Source organism: Chenopodium quinoa, unplaced genomic scaffold, assembly GCF_001683475.1.
Source record: "Chenopodium quinoa cultivar QQ74 unplaced genomic scaffold, ASM168347v1, whole genome shotgun sequence".
In the NCBI taxonomy this organism is placed as follows: Eukaryota; Viridiplantae; Streptophyta; class Magnoliopsida; order Caryophyllales; family Amaranthaceae; genus Chenopodium; species Chenopodium quinoa.
Genome location: NW_018745065.1, coordinates 1,683,634 through 1,702,461, shown reverse-complemented (window position 1 = coordinate 1,702,461; position 18,828 = coordinate 1,683,634). Strand labels below are relative to the sequence as shown.

Below are 18,828 nucleotides of genomic sequence, written 5' to 3'. Positions count from 1 at the left end.
TATACACCCGGTTTACACTAATTTTACTGTACATTGAGCAGTATAAGGGTAACTTTTATCTAATTTTAGGATAACTTTTTGCCTTTTTTTGGGTAACTTTTAACATAATACAATTTTTATATAAATAGACAATAAGAAAAGTTTTATAATGGTAATTTAATTACATTTAATCACAAATGATTGATTTTTAGTCATTTAAAATGTGATTCTTTACTAATAATTTTTTTTTGTATTGGATTAATTTTATGCATATTAGGGTAACTTTTATTTATTTTAGGGGTAACTTTTGATCAATCTAATCTATCTTTATAGTGGATGTACAATAATTATTGTACACTCGATTTTTTTGTAAAGTTTGTATTTACTTATTTTTATAGTAATGAATAAATAAGTTTTGTTTTAAAAAAAATTCCATGACGTGTAGATCATTTGGTACTCCGAAGATCGACGCTCCTCTCTTTCCACCCCTGCTTCCCAGGTCTCCTGTCTTCTTTTTTGGTTTTTGAGAGATCGCCGGTCTCCTTCACGAAAACCAAACCTCATCATTTTACACACCAAAAAAAAAAAACAAAAAACCCGAAAGAATTAATCAAACACAAATTCTATCATATAATTCTAATTATTTATTTTACAATAATAATTAAATTGAATTTTTATAACACCACTTCTTTGATATATATTTTTTTTCTCTCTGTGATATCCATTATAGATTTTTTGTTCAATTCTTCGAACTTTAAAAAGCTGATATGTTGGGATTTGGGTTTGTTCAATACTATACATACGAATTGATATTGAGAAGAAGACGGCTTCCGAGGTACGCTTCTTCATTGTCGAGTGCCCTAATTTTGTATAAAGTAGCGCTTTTAAAAAAAAAAAATTAAATTCAAATTGATGATTGTTGGAATAAATTTGGTTAATGGGTTGATTCATAACCAGAGATTTGATTCTGGGTTGCTTAATTTTTGAGCTGGGGCTTGACATTTTTTTTTTTCTGGTTTCAATTTGATCAGGTTATATGTTTTGAACGATGAATCAAAGTATGTTTAGAGTGCTGCTGTTGCTTTTGTAAATACTATTGATTTTTATTTAAGAATTGGCGTTTTTTGTTGTTATGATTATTGTGATTATATGGGTTTTTTAGCCTGAATTGTTGGTGTGAAGAGGGGTTGTTTTGTTGTATACTGGAATCGAGGCCGTAGAAGGTTGGGGTTTTGAGGTTGTGTATTAAGGCAGTTTGGGTGTAGTGTGTGTGTGGTTTGTTGAAGATGACGGATGTCCGGCCATTGCAGCAAAAGGCTGAGAGTGCGACTGATGCTCGGGCAAATTTTGAGCGTGGACTAGAGGAGCTTATGCGTGGGCATTTGGATGATTGTATGTCATACGCCACCTGTAGCTCAGCCCGAAATACTGAGGATGAGGATGAGGAGAGTGATCAGCTTGTGCGTAGAAGGCGGAGGTCTGATCTTGAAGGGGATGATCTAGCAGAGTCTTCTGCTGCTAGGAGACGGCACTCAAGAAGGTGGGCTGCGAGGCAAGCACAAGAGATGATTACCACTATTGAGAGGCGGAACCGGGAGTCGGAGTTGATGGCTCTTGCAGGCTTGCATCCTGTTTCCATGCTTGATTATTCTTTTTTGAGGGAATCTCAGTCTCCAAATTCACGCAGGTCGGGAGTGGTGGAAAGGCCAAGTACTCGGGCTTCTGCTATCTTGCAAATGTGGCGAGAATTGGAGGATGATCATGAGTTGAATCGTGCTAGAGAGAGGGTTAGGGAGAGACTGAGGCATCAAAGGAGCATGGATAGCAATACTGATGTCTCAACCATAACAATGTCGGAAAGTAGAGCAGATGAGAATCAGGGTAGTGTGGAGGATGCAAGTGAGAGTGAGCATGATTTTGAGGCTTGGTCTCATGATCAGATGGAGATCCGCAACGCACAAGGGAATACTAATCATTCTAGCAGAGAGCAATCTCCTGATCTTGGTGAAGTGGAGAGGGAAAGGGTGAGACAGATTGTTCGTGGATGGATGGAGAGTGGGATAAGTGAACGCTCTTCGGATGCCACAGGGAGGATTAATAACCCTAGAGGAGAATGGCTTGGTGAGACTGAACGTGAACGGGTGAGGCTTGTGAGAGAGTGGGTGCATACATCAAGTCAGCAAAGAACACGGGGAGGACGTACGGAAGCTCAACTTGTTGGATTAGGAGCCGAAGTCAATCAGGTTCATGGTGGCCTTGTTCGCCAGGAAGAAGGTCAGACAGAGCACATTCGGAGAGATTTGTTGAGATTACGTGGAAGGCAAGCTTTAATAGACCTGCTTATGAGAATAGAACGTGAGAGACAGAGAGAGCTTCAGGGTTTATTAGATCAGCGGGCTGTTACAGATTTTGCTCATCGTAATCGCATTCAGGTCAGTCAGTCAGTCACCGAGCTGTTCTGCTTTCTGTAATGTATATGAAATGAAATCCTAATTGTTTATAAGTAGAGTGCTGTGCCCACGTTTATAATATGTGATGAGGATATAGGGTCAAAACACTAATTATCTGATCAACCAAAATTGAACTAATATTATTCAAGATCATGCTGTTACACATAATGATTTTTCATTTCGTGCTGGACATGGCAGCTTCTATAAACCAGGAAGTGATTTTAGAAAAATGTAGCGCAGTGAATTATGGAGAGTTGGAGACTGATGCTTGTAGGTTTTACAGATATTGTGTTGGATGTAAATTTCTCAAACATGCTAAAATTCAAATTGAATTGTGACTAAGTACTAATTTTTCCTCAGTTGTAGGAGAGGAAGGCTGTTGACAAGGAGAACTGAGATTTATTTATCTTCATCTTACTTGGAATGCTGAAGAGAGAGTTAGAATAGAGATTTGGTTGCTGTAATAAATTGAATTTAGACTTAATTTGAGTTGAAATGTTTATATGTTCTGCAGGCCTAGCTCTACTAAAGAAATGTGACTTAGTCTTTATAACTGGATATATGAGATTTTTCATAGAATAGGCTGTGCAAATCTTTTTCTAAGAAATATACTATATGTGAGTAATCACACAATAGCTAAAAGGATTAGCAATTATATGAAGAACTATGGTGAATAGTAATAGTGTGTCAAAAGTACAATTGAGAAATTGCAATGTTTTGTTCCATGCAAAAGGCTTTTAAGTTAAGAAAGTCATAAAAATTGGGGATTATAACATGGCAAGAGAGTCTCACTAATGAGCATATTTTAAATTTTTGTCGATAAAGTAACAACCTTCGGTACTTGGGTATAACTTGGTTTATAGTGAGGAAAATTCCAAGGTTGAAGATGTTTCTGAGTACTTGTAAATGAAGTATGTAAAAATGTTATAAATTCAATATTGTACATCAATAAGCACGCTTCTATACAAATTTTGATAGTATTATGATATAAACAAGACTTGATGTTTTTTAATTTAGCTTTTCACAATCTTCAACAAAGGGTTCTATCTTAAATTCAAAAGCTTCACATGGATTTAGTTTCACTCACCTAACCAATGTACCTAAGCTTGAATTAAGTTTTAACTCAATAATCTCTCATTTGGTTTCATTGCCAATATCAATATAATTTCATGGTTTAGGTCACAATTAAACACACGTAACGACTTTTACAATGAATAGTCACAACTCCTAAGGATTTTCTCTATTCTATAATGGAACTCCCAATTAGGCCCCCGTTCACTTCACCTTATTTTTGCTGAATTGAAATTATTTTTACTGCATTGAAATTAATTTTACTGAATTGAAATTATTTGTACTGATTTCCTATTATATTTAATCTTTGAGTTTACTGATTTTTACTGAACTGAAATTATTTTTATTGAACTAAAGTGAAATTATTTTTACTGAAGTGAAATTATTTTAACTAAAGTGAATAGAGCTTTTTTTTTGAGACAAAAAGTGAATAGAGATTTAGTTAAAATGTCAAGATTGCTCTTAAAGAATAGGAAAAATTGTCAAAAATAATACAAACTTTCACCCTTCCGCTAAAAACAAGTTGAACTATCGATTTTTTCTAAATAATACAAACTTTGTGGGGCATTCGCTTTAAACGAGATATTTTACCTACAACCTATATAGCCGGCTAACCCTTTTTTTTTAATTTGAAAAATTCATTTTAAGATTTTAATTAACTGGTAATTAAAACTTTAATTACTATAGTTTATTAAAAAAAAACATTAACCTTAATTAATTAACAATAAAATAATTTTACAAACCATTGAAAAAAATTAATTAAAAAAACCTCACCCCTCACCACTAGCAGACCCTCCTCCCTCACCAACAGCAACCCCTTTCCCCCTACACCCAGCGGCGCCAACCTAGCCACCCTGTCGCGACGGCCCTCGCCACGGACGCCACCTATTCCTACCCCACCGTTGTCCTCCCTCCCCTGAACCACCAGCAACAAAATCGCCTCCTTCCCCACGAAAAAACCACGAAACTGTCCTGCTCCGTCCCTGAAATCCCCAACCGTAGGAAGTTGGAGGAAGTGCGGCAAGCTGCAAAGAAGATTTCGTAGACGGTGGAGCGGAGGTCGAGGAGAGAGGGAGGAAGTGAGGTCGACAACGAAGGGAGAGGAGAGAGAAGATTACATTGGTTGGGATAGTAGGTGTGGTTGTGGTGGTGGAATGGTTTCGCGTTTGGAATCGGCGAGTGAGCTCTTGTCTCGGAAGAAGAGCAATGACATTGTTGATTGTTAAGAGAGAATGAGTGTGGAGAGAGAAACTTGGAGTCGGGAAGGGAGAGGGAGGAGGTAGGGATATATGGGGCGCCCCCTTGCCGGTTGGTGCGCCGGCTGGAGCAGAGAGTAGAGCGCCGAGAGAAAGGGGTGACAATAACAATAACAATAACAATAACAACAATAACAATAACAATAATTTGATTGAACCCTAAAATAAAATTATATCTTTTAAAAATTAAAAATATTAAATAAATTTTTTAAAAAATCATATTACATTGTCCAACCAATTAAACAAAGACACGTGCCTCATATACCTATTAATCAAGTTTGCAACATTATGACCTGTTTAAAGCGGATGCTCCTTAAAGTTTGTATTATGTTGGAAAATTCGAAAGTTCGACTTGTTTTTAGCGGATGGGTGAAAGTTTGTATTATTTTTGACAATTTTTCCTAAAGAATATGGATATAATCTTACAAATTTAAATAAGTTTAATCAACAATATTGCCATGTTATAACTTACTTTTATTGATGTGAACATTTTTTTTTTTTTTGCTGAAGTTAATTCGTTTTTGCCAAATTTCTTATTTTTATTGAAGTATATATTATATGAATAAAGTGAAGACAATAAAGCCTTAGTATGCTTAAAAATTAGATTTACAAACTTTGTATTTCAAACAACCAACCATACGCATCACATGCATTTAGGGGTAGTTTATAGATTTATAATCATCCATAACTCTCTTAAATGAAAGTAGGAAGGCAACACTAATTCTTGAAATAAATCAGTTAAATAGCTCTAACACTTCATATCTTAATAATAATGATTCTTTGAAAATGTGTATGCACAAATTATGTTGGAAGCTTAAGATCCTTTCTTGGAAAAACTAACAATTAGACATTCATAAACAATATAAAAAGATCTTAGTTTGAAATCAACTAACCATTTTTTATGCTCTAATGCCCCTAAAATAAATTGAATTATGACAAGTATTGAAATTTACATTTATTTGGTTACATGTATCTACTCTTGGAAGGAAAATTAAATATATTGATACATATCATGATGTATTGATGTTGATAAATCTTCCAAAAGTTACCTTATATTGCATAGCATCAGCATGGAATGAATGATATGAATTTTGACCCTAAAATAAAAGTAATTGATAACAATAATCTTAATCACTCTTGAAAATAAGATTAATGATTATGTAATGCCGGGTAAATTCCATAAGGTTGTGTTTGGATTCAATCATTTCATTTGAAATCTAGAATTTCAAATTTGGAATTTGTATTAATGACATTCAATTCCAAATTCTCTGTTTGGAAAAAACTTAGAATTTCAAATTTATCAAAATTCTCTCTTCCTTGCTCTACTCTCCCTGACATTCAAATCCCCCAGCTTGTTCATCCAAATCTCATTCCTCCTCATGTTCATCCAAATCCCCAAATTGTTGACCCAATTAGATGAGAAATCGACATCAATCAACCAAAATCTACGGTCATTATTTAGATTATGACATCAATCAACCCAAATTGTGATTCAAATTAACATATCAATGGTGGTCGGTGGTCAGAAAATTGTTTTTTTTTTAAAAAAAAACCCTTAGTAACTTTTCGATCGAGGAGAACGCAAACAAGCTGCTTTAATGGAGGATAGAATCTTCAGTATTTAGTAATACAGAGTACATCGACGGAGGAGAGAGAGCTAAGAAGTTGCTTCAATGGAGGAGAGAGAAAAAAAATTGGGGAAACCTAAAAAGACCTAGGAGAGAGAAATTGGGGTAATTTTTTTTACCTGTGAGAATTTGAAATGACATCTTATGAGATAGAATTTGCAATTCATTGATTTGGATATAATTATTTCATGGCTTGGATTTGGCCCAAATCAGAATTTCAAATTTTTGTATTACCCAAACAACTCATTTGGCCCAAATCAGAATTTCAAATGAAATCCTTGATACCAAACAGACCATAAAGGAATAAACTCAAAATTTGTAATCTTCACGAAAATTAATTATAATGCAATACAATTTCTTATACATAAACCCTAATAGTAATAAAACCCTAACATGACTTCTATTATATCCTACAGCTCATAAAATACATTAATGATCCTTCCTTATAATAATGCTAATGTTATTTTAACCAACAAGATAAACCAATGCCAATATTTAAAAAGATCAACTTAGTTTTTTCAAACTTCTTCATATCCACATTAACATGATCCTTAGTTTATACTTCCTCCATTCTTTTTTAATTGTGATGTTGGAGTTTTCATGCTTGCCAATGTACATTTTATATCATTAATATATTTTATTATACATTAATAAAAACTATAAGAATTTAACAAGATCTTATCTGACCTTGTTTTTCCTAACGTAAAATTCATAAAAGGTGGTTAAAGTAGCTCGTGTGAATAGTGCAAAATCTCAAACATTGCGATTTAAAAAGAATGAAGGAAGTATATTGTTGTGTGTTCGGGCATCGTCTGGTACATACCTCTTGTCCAGAAACATAGTTGGTGTAGATTCGTTTTTATTTCAAGGAGAATCTGAATATTATGATTAGGTGTAGACTACCTACCCCTTATGCATATTTTCTTCTTTAACACTGATATGAATGTTACTCAAAGATATCTAAGACTACCCCCTTGGACAATGCATGTTTGGAAATGAATGATTGAACTTAATTGTAAATTTTTTCAGAAAAAAATTACTACCTCTGTTTCAAATTATATGCAACGATTAGACATTTTCTACTCACACTCAATGTAATCGTTGCAGATAATTTGATGGGGAGGTAGTAGTTAAGATTCGACAAGATAAGTGAAATTAAATTTTGACAAACTCTCTTATAAATTTTGCTATTACATTGAAATTTAGTAGTTGATATAAGCTCAAATAAGTTGAACCAAACAGTGCCTTAGTGATCTTATTTACTTAATGATACACTATGTAGCAGCTCTTGTATGGAGGATGATGCTACCACATCAACAAGTGTATAAAAATATATATTAGCATAATATAGCATGGTTCCTTGTATGAGATGTATCATTAGCATTGTTGAATCTGGAGAGTTAAACTGATTATAAGATCTGCCTCATGGCTTATGTTTATATGTTAATTCCACAAACGCCTGTGTGGGTCTCCTGGCATGTTGACGTAGCCATACCAGTCAACGGGTTTGTAAATACTGTAAAGTTCATCTGTTTTCACCTACACTTCTAGGAGACCGATTTCATTAGATATCCTAATACGAAGTTTGTGGCACCATAAATGAGCTCTTTATTTTTATTTATTTATTTATTTTTTTGTGTTAGAGGGGTTCTATTTCTTTTGATAGTAGGCCTTCCCTTTACCGAGTTGCATAATTTTAACATTTGTGCAGTGTTGTAGATTCCCCATTGCTGCCCATCATGGGAGTCCAGGGACTCTAGGCTGTGTCTTAACTCTTGATGTGGCTGATTGCTCTAAAAGACTTGCTAAGCGTTTATTGTAGAAGTTTTGTAATGAAATTTAAATAAATGGCAAGCTGATGAGGAGCCAAAATATTTCTTGTCTTGTTTATTGTGCTCATTCAGTTAATGTTATCTCTGAATAATAATTGTTCAGGCTGGGGCGGGGGGATGTTAATTAATTGAATGAAAAATGAAATAGAGGTGTAACAAAAAGATGGTCCCTCAGTTACTATCATTTATACTTATGTGTTGGTTTTTGAATCTGAGGTTCAACAATCCTTCTCACCCTTCTTATATTATGGGTATGGCCCCGTTCCATTTCATCCTAATTCTAAATGTATTTAGTGTTTGGAAATTCAGAATGAACTTTCAACAATCTTGTATTGTTGTGATGTAGTTATGTAACGAGTAACATGGAAAGGGACAAGGAATTGCTCTAAATATATATATAGTTTACTTAGCATTCCCTTTCTCTTTTTCCATTTCAAATAATTGGTTCACCTTAAGTTCTGTAATCTTGATCTCCTCCCCTTTCGATTAGATTTTCGCCTTAATAAGTAGTTATGTCTTGCAAGATCGATGTTTCTGTAAACGTATATAAAAAGGCACACTAAGACAACGGGGATTTCCCTGCAACTTAGTTGGCCTTTATACACCTTGTTATGCTACGTTGCAGTGTGGCACACTTTAGTAAAATTGAAAAATGCTGGGAAAAAACAGTTGTGTGTCTAGCACTGCCTCGATCATCTGAAAAAATAATAAACATTTTGAAATATTTAACTTTGTAAGATTTACGTTTTGTATTTTAAATCTAGATCTGAAATCTGAAATGTTGCTGAAGAAGTATGATACATTAAGGCTTTCAGTGATTGAAGAGAGATGACTCTTTAGATTGTGCTCTCTCTCCATCTCTGCATCCAATATAGCTGGTGATGGGGCATGATGCAAATTGTAGGGATGGAGTAAAGTTAGAAGATGTTATGACAAAGGAAAGAGTTGCAGGGAGCATGGAAGATGCTATAACATGAAGGGAACTAAGAAATGGAGTGTGGCCAATCTAAAAAATCAAGAAGGGATAAATATTATGTCCCCCCCCTCCAAAGACACACACACACATTCCTTTTGTTCTACCCACTTTTTGTTTTGTCAGTGGTTGTTATTACCCGTGATTCCTTGACATGGTTCTTTTTCAAGAGGGATCTTGCAGTCAATGCCTGTTACCATCTTGTATTTATAAACGATTTTATAATAGTTTACTTGTATAGTAGTGACATTTAAAGGGTTATAAACGATTTTATAATGCTGTGAAGATGTTTATCCAATGTTTGGCAGGCATTTTTGCGAAATTTTTGAATGGTTGAGGTAGAGATACCACTCTGTGTTTCGCAATTTGTTTTGTGCACCACATTTTTTTTGAAGTTTGATAATTCTCCAAGTATGGCAACTTTTTATCTTGATTGATCAAACACTGCCAACTTCGCTTCTCAAGGATTTTTTTTTTAAAGAAAATTATTAACGTCATTTGTGATTTGTTATTCCAGTCATTGCTCAGAGGTAGATTTTTGAGGACTGAAAGAATTACTGAGGATGAAAGGCCACCTTCAGTTGCTGCAAGTGAATTACTTCAGTTGAGACAACGAAACACTGTTTCTGATTTGAGGTGTGCTAACTTTTTTATTGTTTACATTGTGTTGGTTAGTAAGACGTTATTCTAGGAAGCTATGCATTATCTTATACTCCCTCTGTCCCATATTTAACTGCCTGTTTTTCCTAATTGGGTGTCCCAAAATTAAGCGCCTGTATATACCCCCACTTTATACCTTTTAACATACTAGACTTTCCTATATGCCCTTAAACCCATATGTACTTTACACATGCTTTTCATTATTGTCTCTACTAAAAAACAAGAAATTGTACATGCTTTTTATACTTCATTCATTTGCATTTAAACCCCATTTAAAACCCGTGAAATATGAGAACGAGCACTTCTAAATGGGATGGAGGGACTTATTGAATTTTTGTTAGTTCCTAATATAGTGATTTTTCTCGTGGTCATTATTCATGCTGATTGCAAGCTATTATATATGGAATATCATTAGTTATAATGTGTATGACTGTACAATTATATTAATTTATATATATTCATGTGCAATAATTACTTTAGACTGGCTTTTGCCATAATCTTTTTATTTTTATTTTGAATTGTGAGCTACTGGTGGTAGGGAACTGGGTTGTTGCAAATAAATTTTACTGTGACTTTTACTGTGTACAGGTTTTTTTTGTTTGAAGCTGTGTACTGGATTTGATGATCTCACTTTTGTGTGTATCAAATGAATATACTTGTAACAACGCTGTAATTTTGTAATGTTTGCTCTTTTGACACTATTTACAGTTTTACACACTCCTCGTTAATCACGTATAGTGATTTATGCGTTAGGAAAAAAATATAGTTATATAGATTCTTGGTAGATCCTCTCGATATTAATTTAAGATTAACTTTTTATTAATTCTATTGTTATATATAAATAACGTAAGGTTGAATTGGGCTTAGCGTTCATGCCTCCCCATGTTGCAATGTTAGCGTTAACTTTGTATGAATATTTGTATGTTGTTAGACCCAACATCATGTAAATGTATCATATGAAATCGAGGATACCATGATTAGAAATGAGAAATAGAGAGAATCAAAGATGAAAACCAGCATATGTTTAGTGGTCTAACTTATGCAATTAGCCATTAACAAGCTTGCGACCACCGTCTCTATGTTGCCTTTATTTTCACAAATAGCAGGGTAGAGCATTCTATATGAGTGAGTTGTTTCCCTTATGTATAAATATACTAATCGTGAAATTGTTTATACCTCATCAAAGTGATTGATTTCATTGTATCTCACATTTTGAGATATAAGTGTGTGATTTGATTATTCTTGCATGTGTTGAATCTAAATGAGTGTTATCGGTATTGGATTCAAGGAATGTCTGAAGACTAATAGCCTTCAATACATATCTTATATCTAGACCTAAAGTTAATCTCTTCACCAAAAGAAATAAGGAATTTAACATGATGTCTGTTATACACATGGGTATACCATGCACGTGGTATACCTTTCCAAATGAGCAAATGAGAAAACAATAGCTTTGGGGAGTAAGGAAATCCTAGTTGTATATTGGAATCTATTGGGATTACATCACCCATATTTTAGAAAAATGGAAGTGTGCAACTGGTTGAGTAAAAACTAATGTTAGTGAACATTAGTAAATAAATAAAACCATCAAAGTCAATGAATAACAAATTACTGAAATCAAGTTCGGTGTAGTTTTACGTATTCATAATTCCAGTGGTCCTATTACTACATTTAAAAAAAATAACCAAAACCTATTTTATTCATGTTGAATCAGGAAAATTATTCTGTTAAGCTAAACCCCATTAATTGAAAAAAAAGTTCAGGTTAAACAAAACCTGAACTGAATATCGCCTATTATTTAAGCTTTAGTCAGGCAATCATTTGGAGCTGCAAAAACCCCCAACCTTTGCAATTGAGTGATGAGATGGAGAAGTAAGTTGAGAGGGGGAGTCTAGATGATTAGAGAGAATAGGAGGCTATGAGTAAGTGAGAGAGAAATGTTGAATTCTGGATGGGAGGTTGGTGAATCAATATAAAGGGGCAAACCTGCAAAAGAGCCAAACCGTGGTTGATTATCACGGAGGAATTAGTTTTCCTCCCTTTGAGGAGTTTTGATTGATTCTTTTGTTTAGCATGCATGCTCTGCATGCTTATCATTAATTTTGAACTGTTGTCTTTTAATGAGGGATTGATTTTATCCAGGCCCTTGTTTTGTATAATGCAAGCTACACCCGCTTTTGAATGTGTTGTTTACATCTATAAAATCCTGTGTAATCATAAGTATATGGCTGCAGTAGTAGATATACCTTATTACTTATTGACTCTTTGTTTATCTTTTTCTTTTCCCCCGAATGATAGTTTTTTAAATCTATTTGGTTCAAGACTCCCAATGGATTTCCTGTGTATATCTTTTTGAATGATGTGTGTAGCTAGTCATGCAGTTTAGATTTTAAAATTGTTAATTCAATTCAAAAGTTGGGTGAATGAAGGTGCCTGTTACCTGGATCTTAAATAATTTAATATTTGTGCTCGAAATTTTATGAATGAGTCTTACACTATGCCATTTTCCAGAGAAGGTTTTCGCTCTAGAGAGTCCAGCCTAGAAACTATTGTACATGGTCAAACAATGAGCAACTCTGGGGCCTCATTTGGCGATCCAGGTAGTGATTTTCCAATTGATCAGGAACGACTTGACATTCCAATTGAGGTTCATGGTTTGAATTCGCACCAACTGCAATCTAGGGTTCATGGTGATGGAGTTAGTGAGTTCACAAATAATACCATAATTTTGCCTGATGAAGCTTCTGCTGATCTCTTGGCTGGGGAAGAAAGTGCTATTCATAGGGGGATTGGCAGGAACAGGTCACAGGAGATGAGCAGAGGAGCTTGCTGCAGTCAAATTCTGCGGTTCTTAATCAATGGAGTGATAACTCGCAGTCAAATATGAATGTTAATTGGCAGGAAACTGCAGGAAATGCTTGGCGGCCGACTGCTGAGGGGAATGATAGTGAAGAAGAGAATAATTTAACTGGTCAACAAATTTGGCCTGACAATGGTTTTAGAACAACTTTAGGGACTTCGTCTCGAGGGTTTTCTAATCCTCCACGAATTCGACATGGCATTTCAACTAGACAAGTCAATAGATTTCACCTTCCTGATGATGATAATGTTTACAGCATGGAGCTTCGTGAACTGCTTAGCAGGTATGCATTCTGGTGTATGAATTTATTATGCATACGAGTACTAGTTTTGAAACCTTTATAAGTGTCATACACATTAATATATAATATGTAAATATATGTATGGTTTTTTAGATGTGTAATAACACATGTTTTGACAATTTAATGTTGATTGCACCATTTTGATTTTTGCACTTGCACAAACTTTGATTACATTTTCTTACTAACCTAAAAAAAATCATTATTCTAAAATATTTCGATTAGCCTCAATGTATGGTTTTAAAATATCAACTTCTAATAATATTTTATTTAAAGAATACTAATAATAATATGATCAGAGTTATGCGTTAGTAAGCATGAAAGTTATCTTATTGCAATTAAAATAGAGTACATAGCATATATTTCTTCTGTTCTCTTTTAACTGCAATGTGGGAGGGATGCACAATTTTTAAGGAGAGGAGATAGATATAAAGTAATACTAAGAGATAAAAAATAAGGGACCCATTCCTGTTTCTTTACACTTTTACTTCATTCCATTGTTGCAATTAATTTTCACTTTTACCTCCAGTACTCACTCACAGGACCTACTTTTGCCACTTGCAACCCCAAAACTTCTCTCTTTTTGCTTTTCTTAATTTTCGTGTAACTAGTTACAATCAAGAACGTTGAGAAACTGAGGTAGTAATAGCATTGATCTCTTTAAACACCTGAAGTTTGGTTCCTCTTCTTCCAGGAGGAGTGTTTCAACTCTTCTTCATAGTGGATTCCGTGAAAGTCTGGACCAATTGATACAATCTTATGTGCAAAGGCAAGGTCGTGCTCCTATTGATTTGGATCTTCATAGAAATTTGCCCACTTCTGTTACATCACGGCGTGATCTGGAGTCTCAACCAGAGGAATCAAATGCCAGTGATACAGACAATCGAGTGCCTCTTGTTCATCCATCTCCACCTGTACCACCTCCACAGCCCCTCTGGCAACGGACTATTCATCATGCTAACTGGTCTAGGCATAGCATGCATCGTTCAGAGCTGGTAAGCCTATTTGCATTTATAGTATTCAATCTTATGTTCTAGTTAACTTCATAGTCTTGCCATGTGATATGAACTCATTAGGTAAGAAAGGGTCAGTGATACAGATTTTATTTAGTTATTAAGTTCCAAATTTGTCCTTCAATAATGATCAAAGTAACCAGTGGCGGAGCCAGGATTTATAATTCGGGGGGACAAATTTTGGAGGTTAAAGTTTCGGCAAAAATCTCAAGAAAAAAATTGATCACCTAAATTGTTTAATATTTATTTGAAATCACATATGCCAATTATTTCTATATGGCAAAAGAGGAATAAAAAAGTTTTATTGTATATTAAGAAAATTATCCAACAAAAATGAATAAATTTATGTTTGTAAATCCCGTTATGTAATCACATAATTGATATATACGAATTAATTACCTTATCATAAAGTCAAATAATTATCGTTAGAACAAATTGATGGTAGATATGAAGGGTCTGGGTTTGAGTTACATTCGAAAAAATAAACTCAACTTTCTCAAATCAATCATATTATTACATATGTATTTCGTATGTATTAATAAAAGTTAAAACACAGTTACAAACAATTAATTAATAGTAATCTATTTATTAGAAATGTAAAAAAATAGAGTTTAAGCACATAATAAAATTAAAAATCCTAAAACAAGAAATAGGAAATGAAAAATAAAATTAAAAAGACTATTGAAAATTAGAGTAATCAAAAAACAAGTAGGGGAAAAAAAAACAAAAAAGCTGAAAAATAGTAGAGTAGGGAATCGAACCTAAGACCAAGGCACAGCCTTACTAAGGACTCAACCACCAAACCATATTTAATATTGTGATATTTACTGTAAGTATATGATATTTATAGCCTTTTACTGTATTTTCTTGATTTTTTTTTTTAAAAAAAAAAAAACTTTTTTTTCGAAAATGGGGGGACAACTGTCCCCCCTTGTTCTAATGTGGCTCCGCCAATGAAAGTAACTAGGATAGATTTGAAAGTTTCAGATTACTGTCTACTGAAATAATTTCAGATCAATCCTCAGTGAAGATATTCCGACTTTATAAACTTTGTAACACTCCTGAGTTGAGTAGGAAAACAATTAGCTTCAGTTAAATGTGTGAACCTTATATCTGTTTAGTATACATATTTCGTATAAACTTTAACATCATCAACCAATCAAGGTCACCAATTATGATCAATAAGCTTGTGAACTACCAATGCATAACCCTTTTAATTGTATTTGCTATCCAAGTTTTTCTCATGTATCAAATATAACTCACAAATGAACAATTAATTCAAACGAAAATAACTTGGAACTTTAAAAATCAATGATGCAAACTAAAAAGAGATAACACGAACTTGTTAAATATCCCACTTCAAGAGTGAAGCAAAACTACATTGGATCACAGGAATCCATTAGAGTTTGGAATCTCTTCAGAAAGCAGGATCCAACCTTCTAAAGTTGTACCATCAAAATTTCCATTTGTAGTATGGCCGTCTTCAAGTTTGAATAAGAGGTGAATGATGTTGAGAGATATGGCCTTTAAGATGGCTAGTACTGATGACTTCAGTTATATCTGTCTGATGTTGGCATGCACATTTAGGCCCCGTTTGGTTTGATGTAAAACATTTTCAATGTAAAATTAGTTTTCATGGAAAACATATTTTCAAGGAAAAGCAGAATTGCAATTTAATTTTTATTTGTTTGGTTGCATACAAGAAAAGTTCAAGAAAAATCAAAAATAGGAGTGGGAATGTGAGGATGGATGAGAGGTAAGTAAAAATGAGGTGGGAAGTAAATGTGGCTTCTCTTATTTTGTAAAGTAAGATGTTTCCTATCATTAAGGATGCAATTTTGCACCATTGGAAAAATTATTTTCCACCCCTTTACAAAACAAACCAAAAAAAGGGAAAATCATTTTCCATGAAACATTTTACATCAAGCCAAATGGGGCCTTACTGTATGATGGGAATGATGAGTACTGTGATCTTTTGTTGATCTTCTAATCTTTTCTGTCATCACCTTTCTTGCTTTTACTTGTAAAGGGCTCATATTCAAACAATCCATTATGATTTTATGATATTGGGTCTGGTCTTTACAATTGGGTCTGCCCGTTGACAGGAGTGGGAGATGATGAATGATCTTCGAGCAGATGTTGCTAGGCTTCAGCAAGGTATGAACCACATGCAGAGGATGCTTGAAGCCTGCATGGACATGCAGGTTGAGTTGCAGCGTTCTGTTCGGCAAGAGGTTTCTGCAGCTTTAAATCGATGTACTGGTGGACAAGGTTCTTTTCATTACCCCACTCTTATGTTTTCTTCCTGGTAAAAGTTTGACAAATCCCCTTCCCAAATTACCCCTAAAATATATGAAGTGAAGGGTTAATGAATGAAATATAGAATCTCTTAAGAATTTTTGTTGTTGGCACGCCTGGGACTGGAACTGCTTTACACCCTCCTCCTTTCCCCTCCCCTCCAACTGTGTTCAACATTAATTGATTACCTTAGGGTGTATGACAAACGTCTACTGCTAACTTATTTATGGTTCAGGTGCTGAGACCTCAGAGGACGGCTCCAGATGGGGACATGTGAGGAAGGGGACATGTTGTGTTTGTTGTGATAACCATATTGATTCTCTGTTGTACAGGTATGTTGTAATTTTACTCTATATTTTGCTAAATTTAGGTGTGTGTGTTCGTGTTTTTAATGTTTTGAAATAACTTACACTTGAAACATTCCCTTCACTTTTTTTTTGTTTTGAAATAATTCAACTTGAAACATTCCCTTATTTTTTTTTTGTTTTGAAATAATTCAACTTGAAACATTCCCTTATTCTTTTTTGTTTTGAAATAACTCAACTTGAAACATTCCCTTATTTATATCTCCTCGTGACCTCGTCTCATGGGAACTCTTATATTCTCTCCCCATTACATGTCAACATGGGTCTTGTATATATTTTGTCTTATAGAAGAATGAATTGATTTTTCTATACCTCAAGTCCTCATACAGGCTCTTTTCTATCTCTTTTTATCGTACAACACTCCTATAAATTGAGTACAGTTTGAAATGAATACATGTGGTTGTTTATTCTTTGATATATTTTCCTTTTCACAGATGTGGCCACATGTGCACCTGTTTGAAGTGTGCGAATGAGTTGGTTCGTGGTGGAGGCAAGTGCCCTTTGTGCAGGGCACCCATTGTTGAGGTCATCCGAGCTTATTCGATACTGTAAATAATGAACATTTGTAAGGGAATGAAAAGGAAAACAAGAAAGGGATAAGCTCAAGTGAAGAGAATGAGTGATGAATATTTTATTGATAGCCATTCTTTTGCGTCACCTATTGGATAGAGCTCTCCAAGGCTTTTCCGTCTAGTTGCCTTAGTTCCCCTTATCATATGTGCAGGTTATTATGCGTCGTACAATTGAGTTATTATATGGCATATATCTGATTCTGCATTATTTCCTCAATAAAAACGTGATCAATATTACAGGTGTCAAGTGTAATTGCCAACTAGTTCAGCACCCATAATCGTTTATTAGAAAAGTTGCATACAAAACATAATTATTGGAAATAAAAAAAAAAAAAAAAAATATATATATATATATATATATATATATATATATATATATAAATATATATATAAAACAATATACATGTGATGTACTATAATATGTATCTCAATTCTCAATAAACAAATAAAATGAAATACAAAAATAAATATATCATAAATGTATTCAATAAATATACAAAAGTAAAATAAAATGAAATACAAAAATAAATGAGAGATACCTAGTTAATTCCCCAGATAAAAAAAAATAAAATGAAATACAAAAATAAATATATCATAAATGAAAGGATTGAGATATTTTAGATATTAACACCACACAAAAACCCGAAAATGGTTTTTAACACCTCCAAAAAAAAAAAATTTGATTTTAACACCACACAAACTAACAAAAAATTAGTAATACCACCACTTAACGGATTCTGACCAAAATTTCCGTTAAGTGGGGCCCTCAGTGACACGTGTCACCATTTTAGTTGTTTAAATTTTTTTTTAAAAATTAAAAAAAAATAAAAAACCCTAAAACTACCCCAGCCACCCTAGCCCCACCACCGCGCAACCACCGCCAACCACAAACCTACTCCTTCCCTCCCCCAAACCACCACCGGTCGCGACGCCTTCACACCCCCAACCCAGATGAACCCTCCCCCTCCCTTTCCCGCAACCGCTTCGCCCCCAAAAACGACCAAATCCAAAATCTCCTTCCCCAATACGATCGCGATTCCGGCCATAATTGGACGAAATCGGCCGGTTTTGGGGTTGAGTTGCCTTAATCGGCCGATTTCGACCATTTTTGGCCGGAATCGTGACCGTATTAGGGTAGGAGGGTTTTGGGTTAGGTGGTTTTTGGGGGCGAAGCGGTTGCGGGAAAGGGAGGGGGAGGTTTCAGCTAGGTTGGGTGAGCGAAGGCGTCGCTGGTGGTGGTTTTTGGGAGGGCAGGGGTGGGTGGGTGGTTAGGTGATGGTGGCGCGGCGGCGGGGCTAGGGTGGCTGGGTAGTTTTAGGTCTTTTGATTTTTTTTTTTTTTATTTGGCCAATAAGAAAGCGACACGTGGCACTTAACTGATTTCGTTTAGGAATCCGTTGAGTGGTGGTAATACCAATTTTTTGTTAGTTTGTGTGGTGTTAAAATCAATTTTTTTTTGGAGGTGTTAAAAACCATTTTAGGGTTTTTGTGTGGTGTTAAAATCTAAAATATCCTAAATGAAATACAAAAATAAATGTATCATAAATGTTTATATGGGGGTATAATTGTCTTT

At 34.4% G+C, this 18,828-nt stretch overlaps 1 protein-coding gene across 1 annotated transcript; it reads left to right on the top strand.

The window, feature by feature from the left end:
• The first annotated feature begins 349 nt into the window (after positions 1 to 349).
• On the top strand, positions 350 to 17,502 carry LOC110709356. Its single transcript, XM_021887568.1, has 9 exons — positions 350 to 814; positions 1,011 to 2,411; positions 9,707 to 9,825; positions 12,361 to 12,721; positions 12,754 to 12,992; positions 13,702 to 14,002; positions 16,126 to 16,291; positions 16,554 to 16,650; positions 17,118 to 17,502. The coding sequence occupies exons 2-9, from the start codon at positions 1,266 to 1,268 to the stop codon at positions 17,233 to 17,235; spliced, it is 2,547 nt and encodes an 848-aa protein (XP_021743260.1). The 5' UTR covers positions 350 to 814; positions 1,011 to 1,265; the 3' UTR covers positions 17,236 to 17,502.
• Positions 17,503 to 18,828: the final 1,326 nt, after the last annotated feature.

Excerpts from the sequence above, each read along its gene's own strand:
- LOC110709356 (XM_021887568.1), top strand. The coding sequence starts at position 1,266 with ATGACGGATGTCCGGCCATTGCAGCAAAAGGCTGAGAGTGCGACTGAT. Across the intron at positions 2,412-9,706 it reads CTCATCGTAATCGCATTCAG|TCATTGCTCAGAGGTAGATT; the intron begins GTCAGTCAGTCA and ends TTGTTATTCCAG. Across the intron at positions 9,826-12,360 it reads AACACTGTTTCTGATTTGAG|AGAAGGTTTTCGCTCTAGAG; the intron begins GTGTGCTAACTT and ends GCCATTTTCCAG.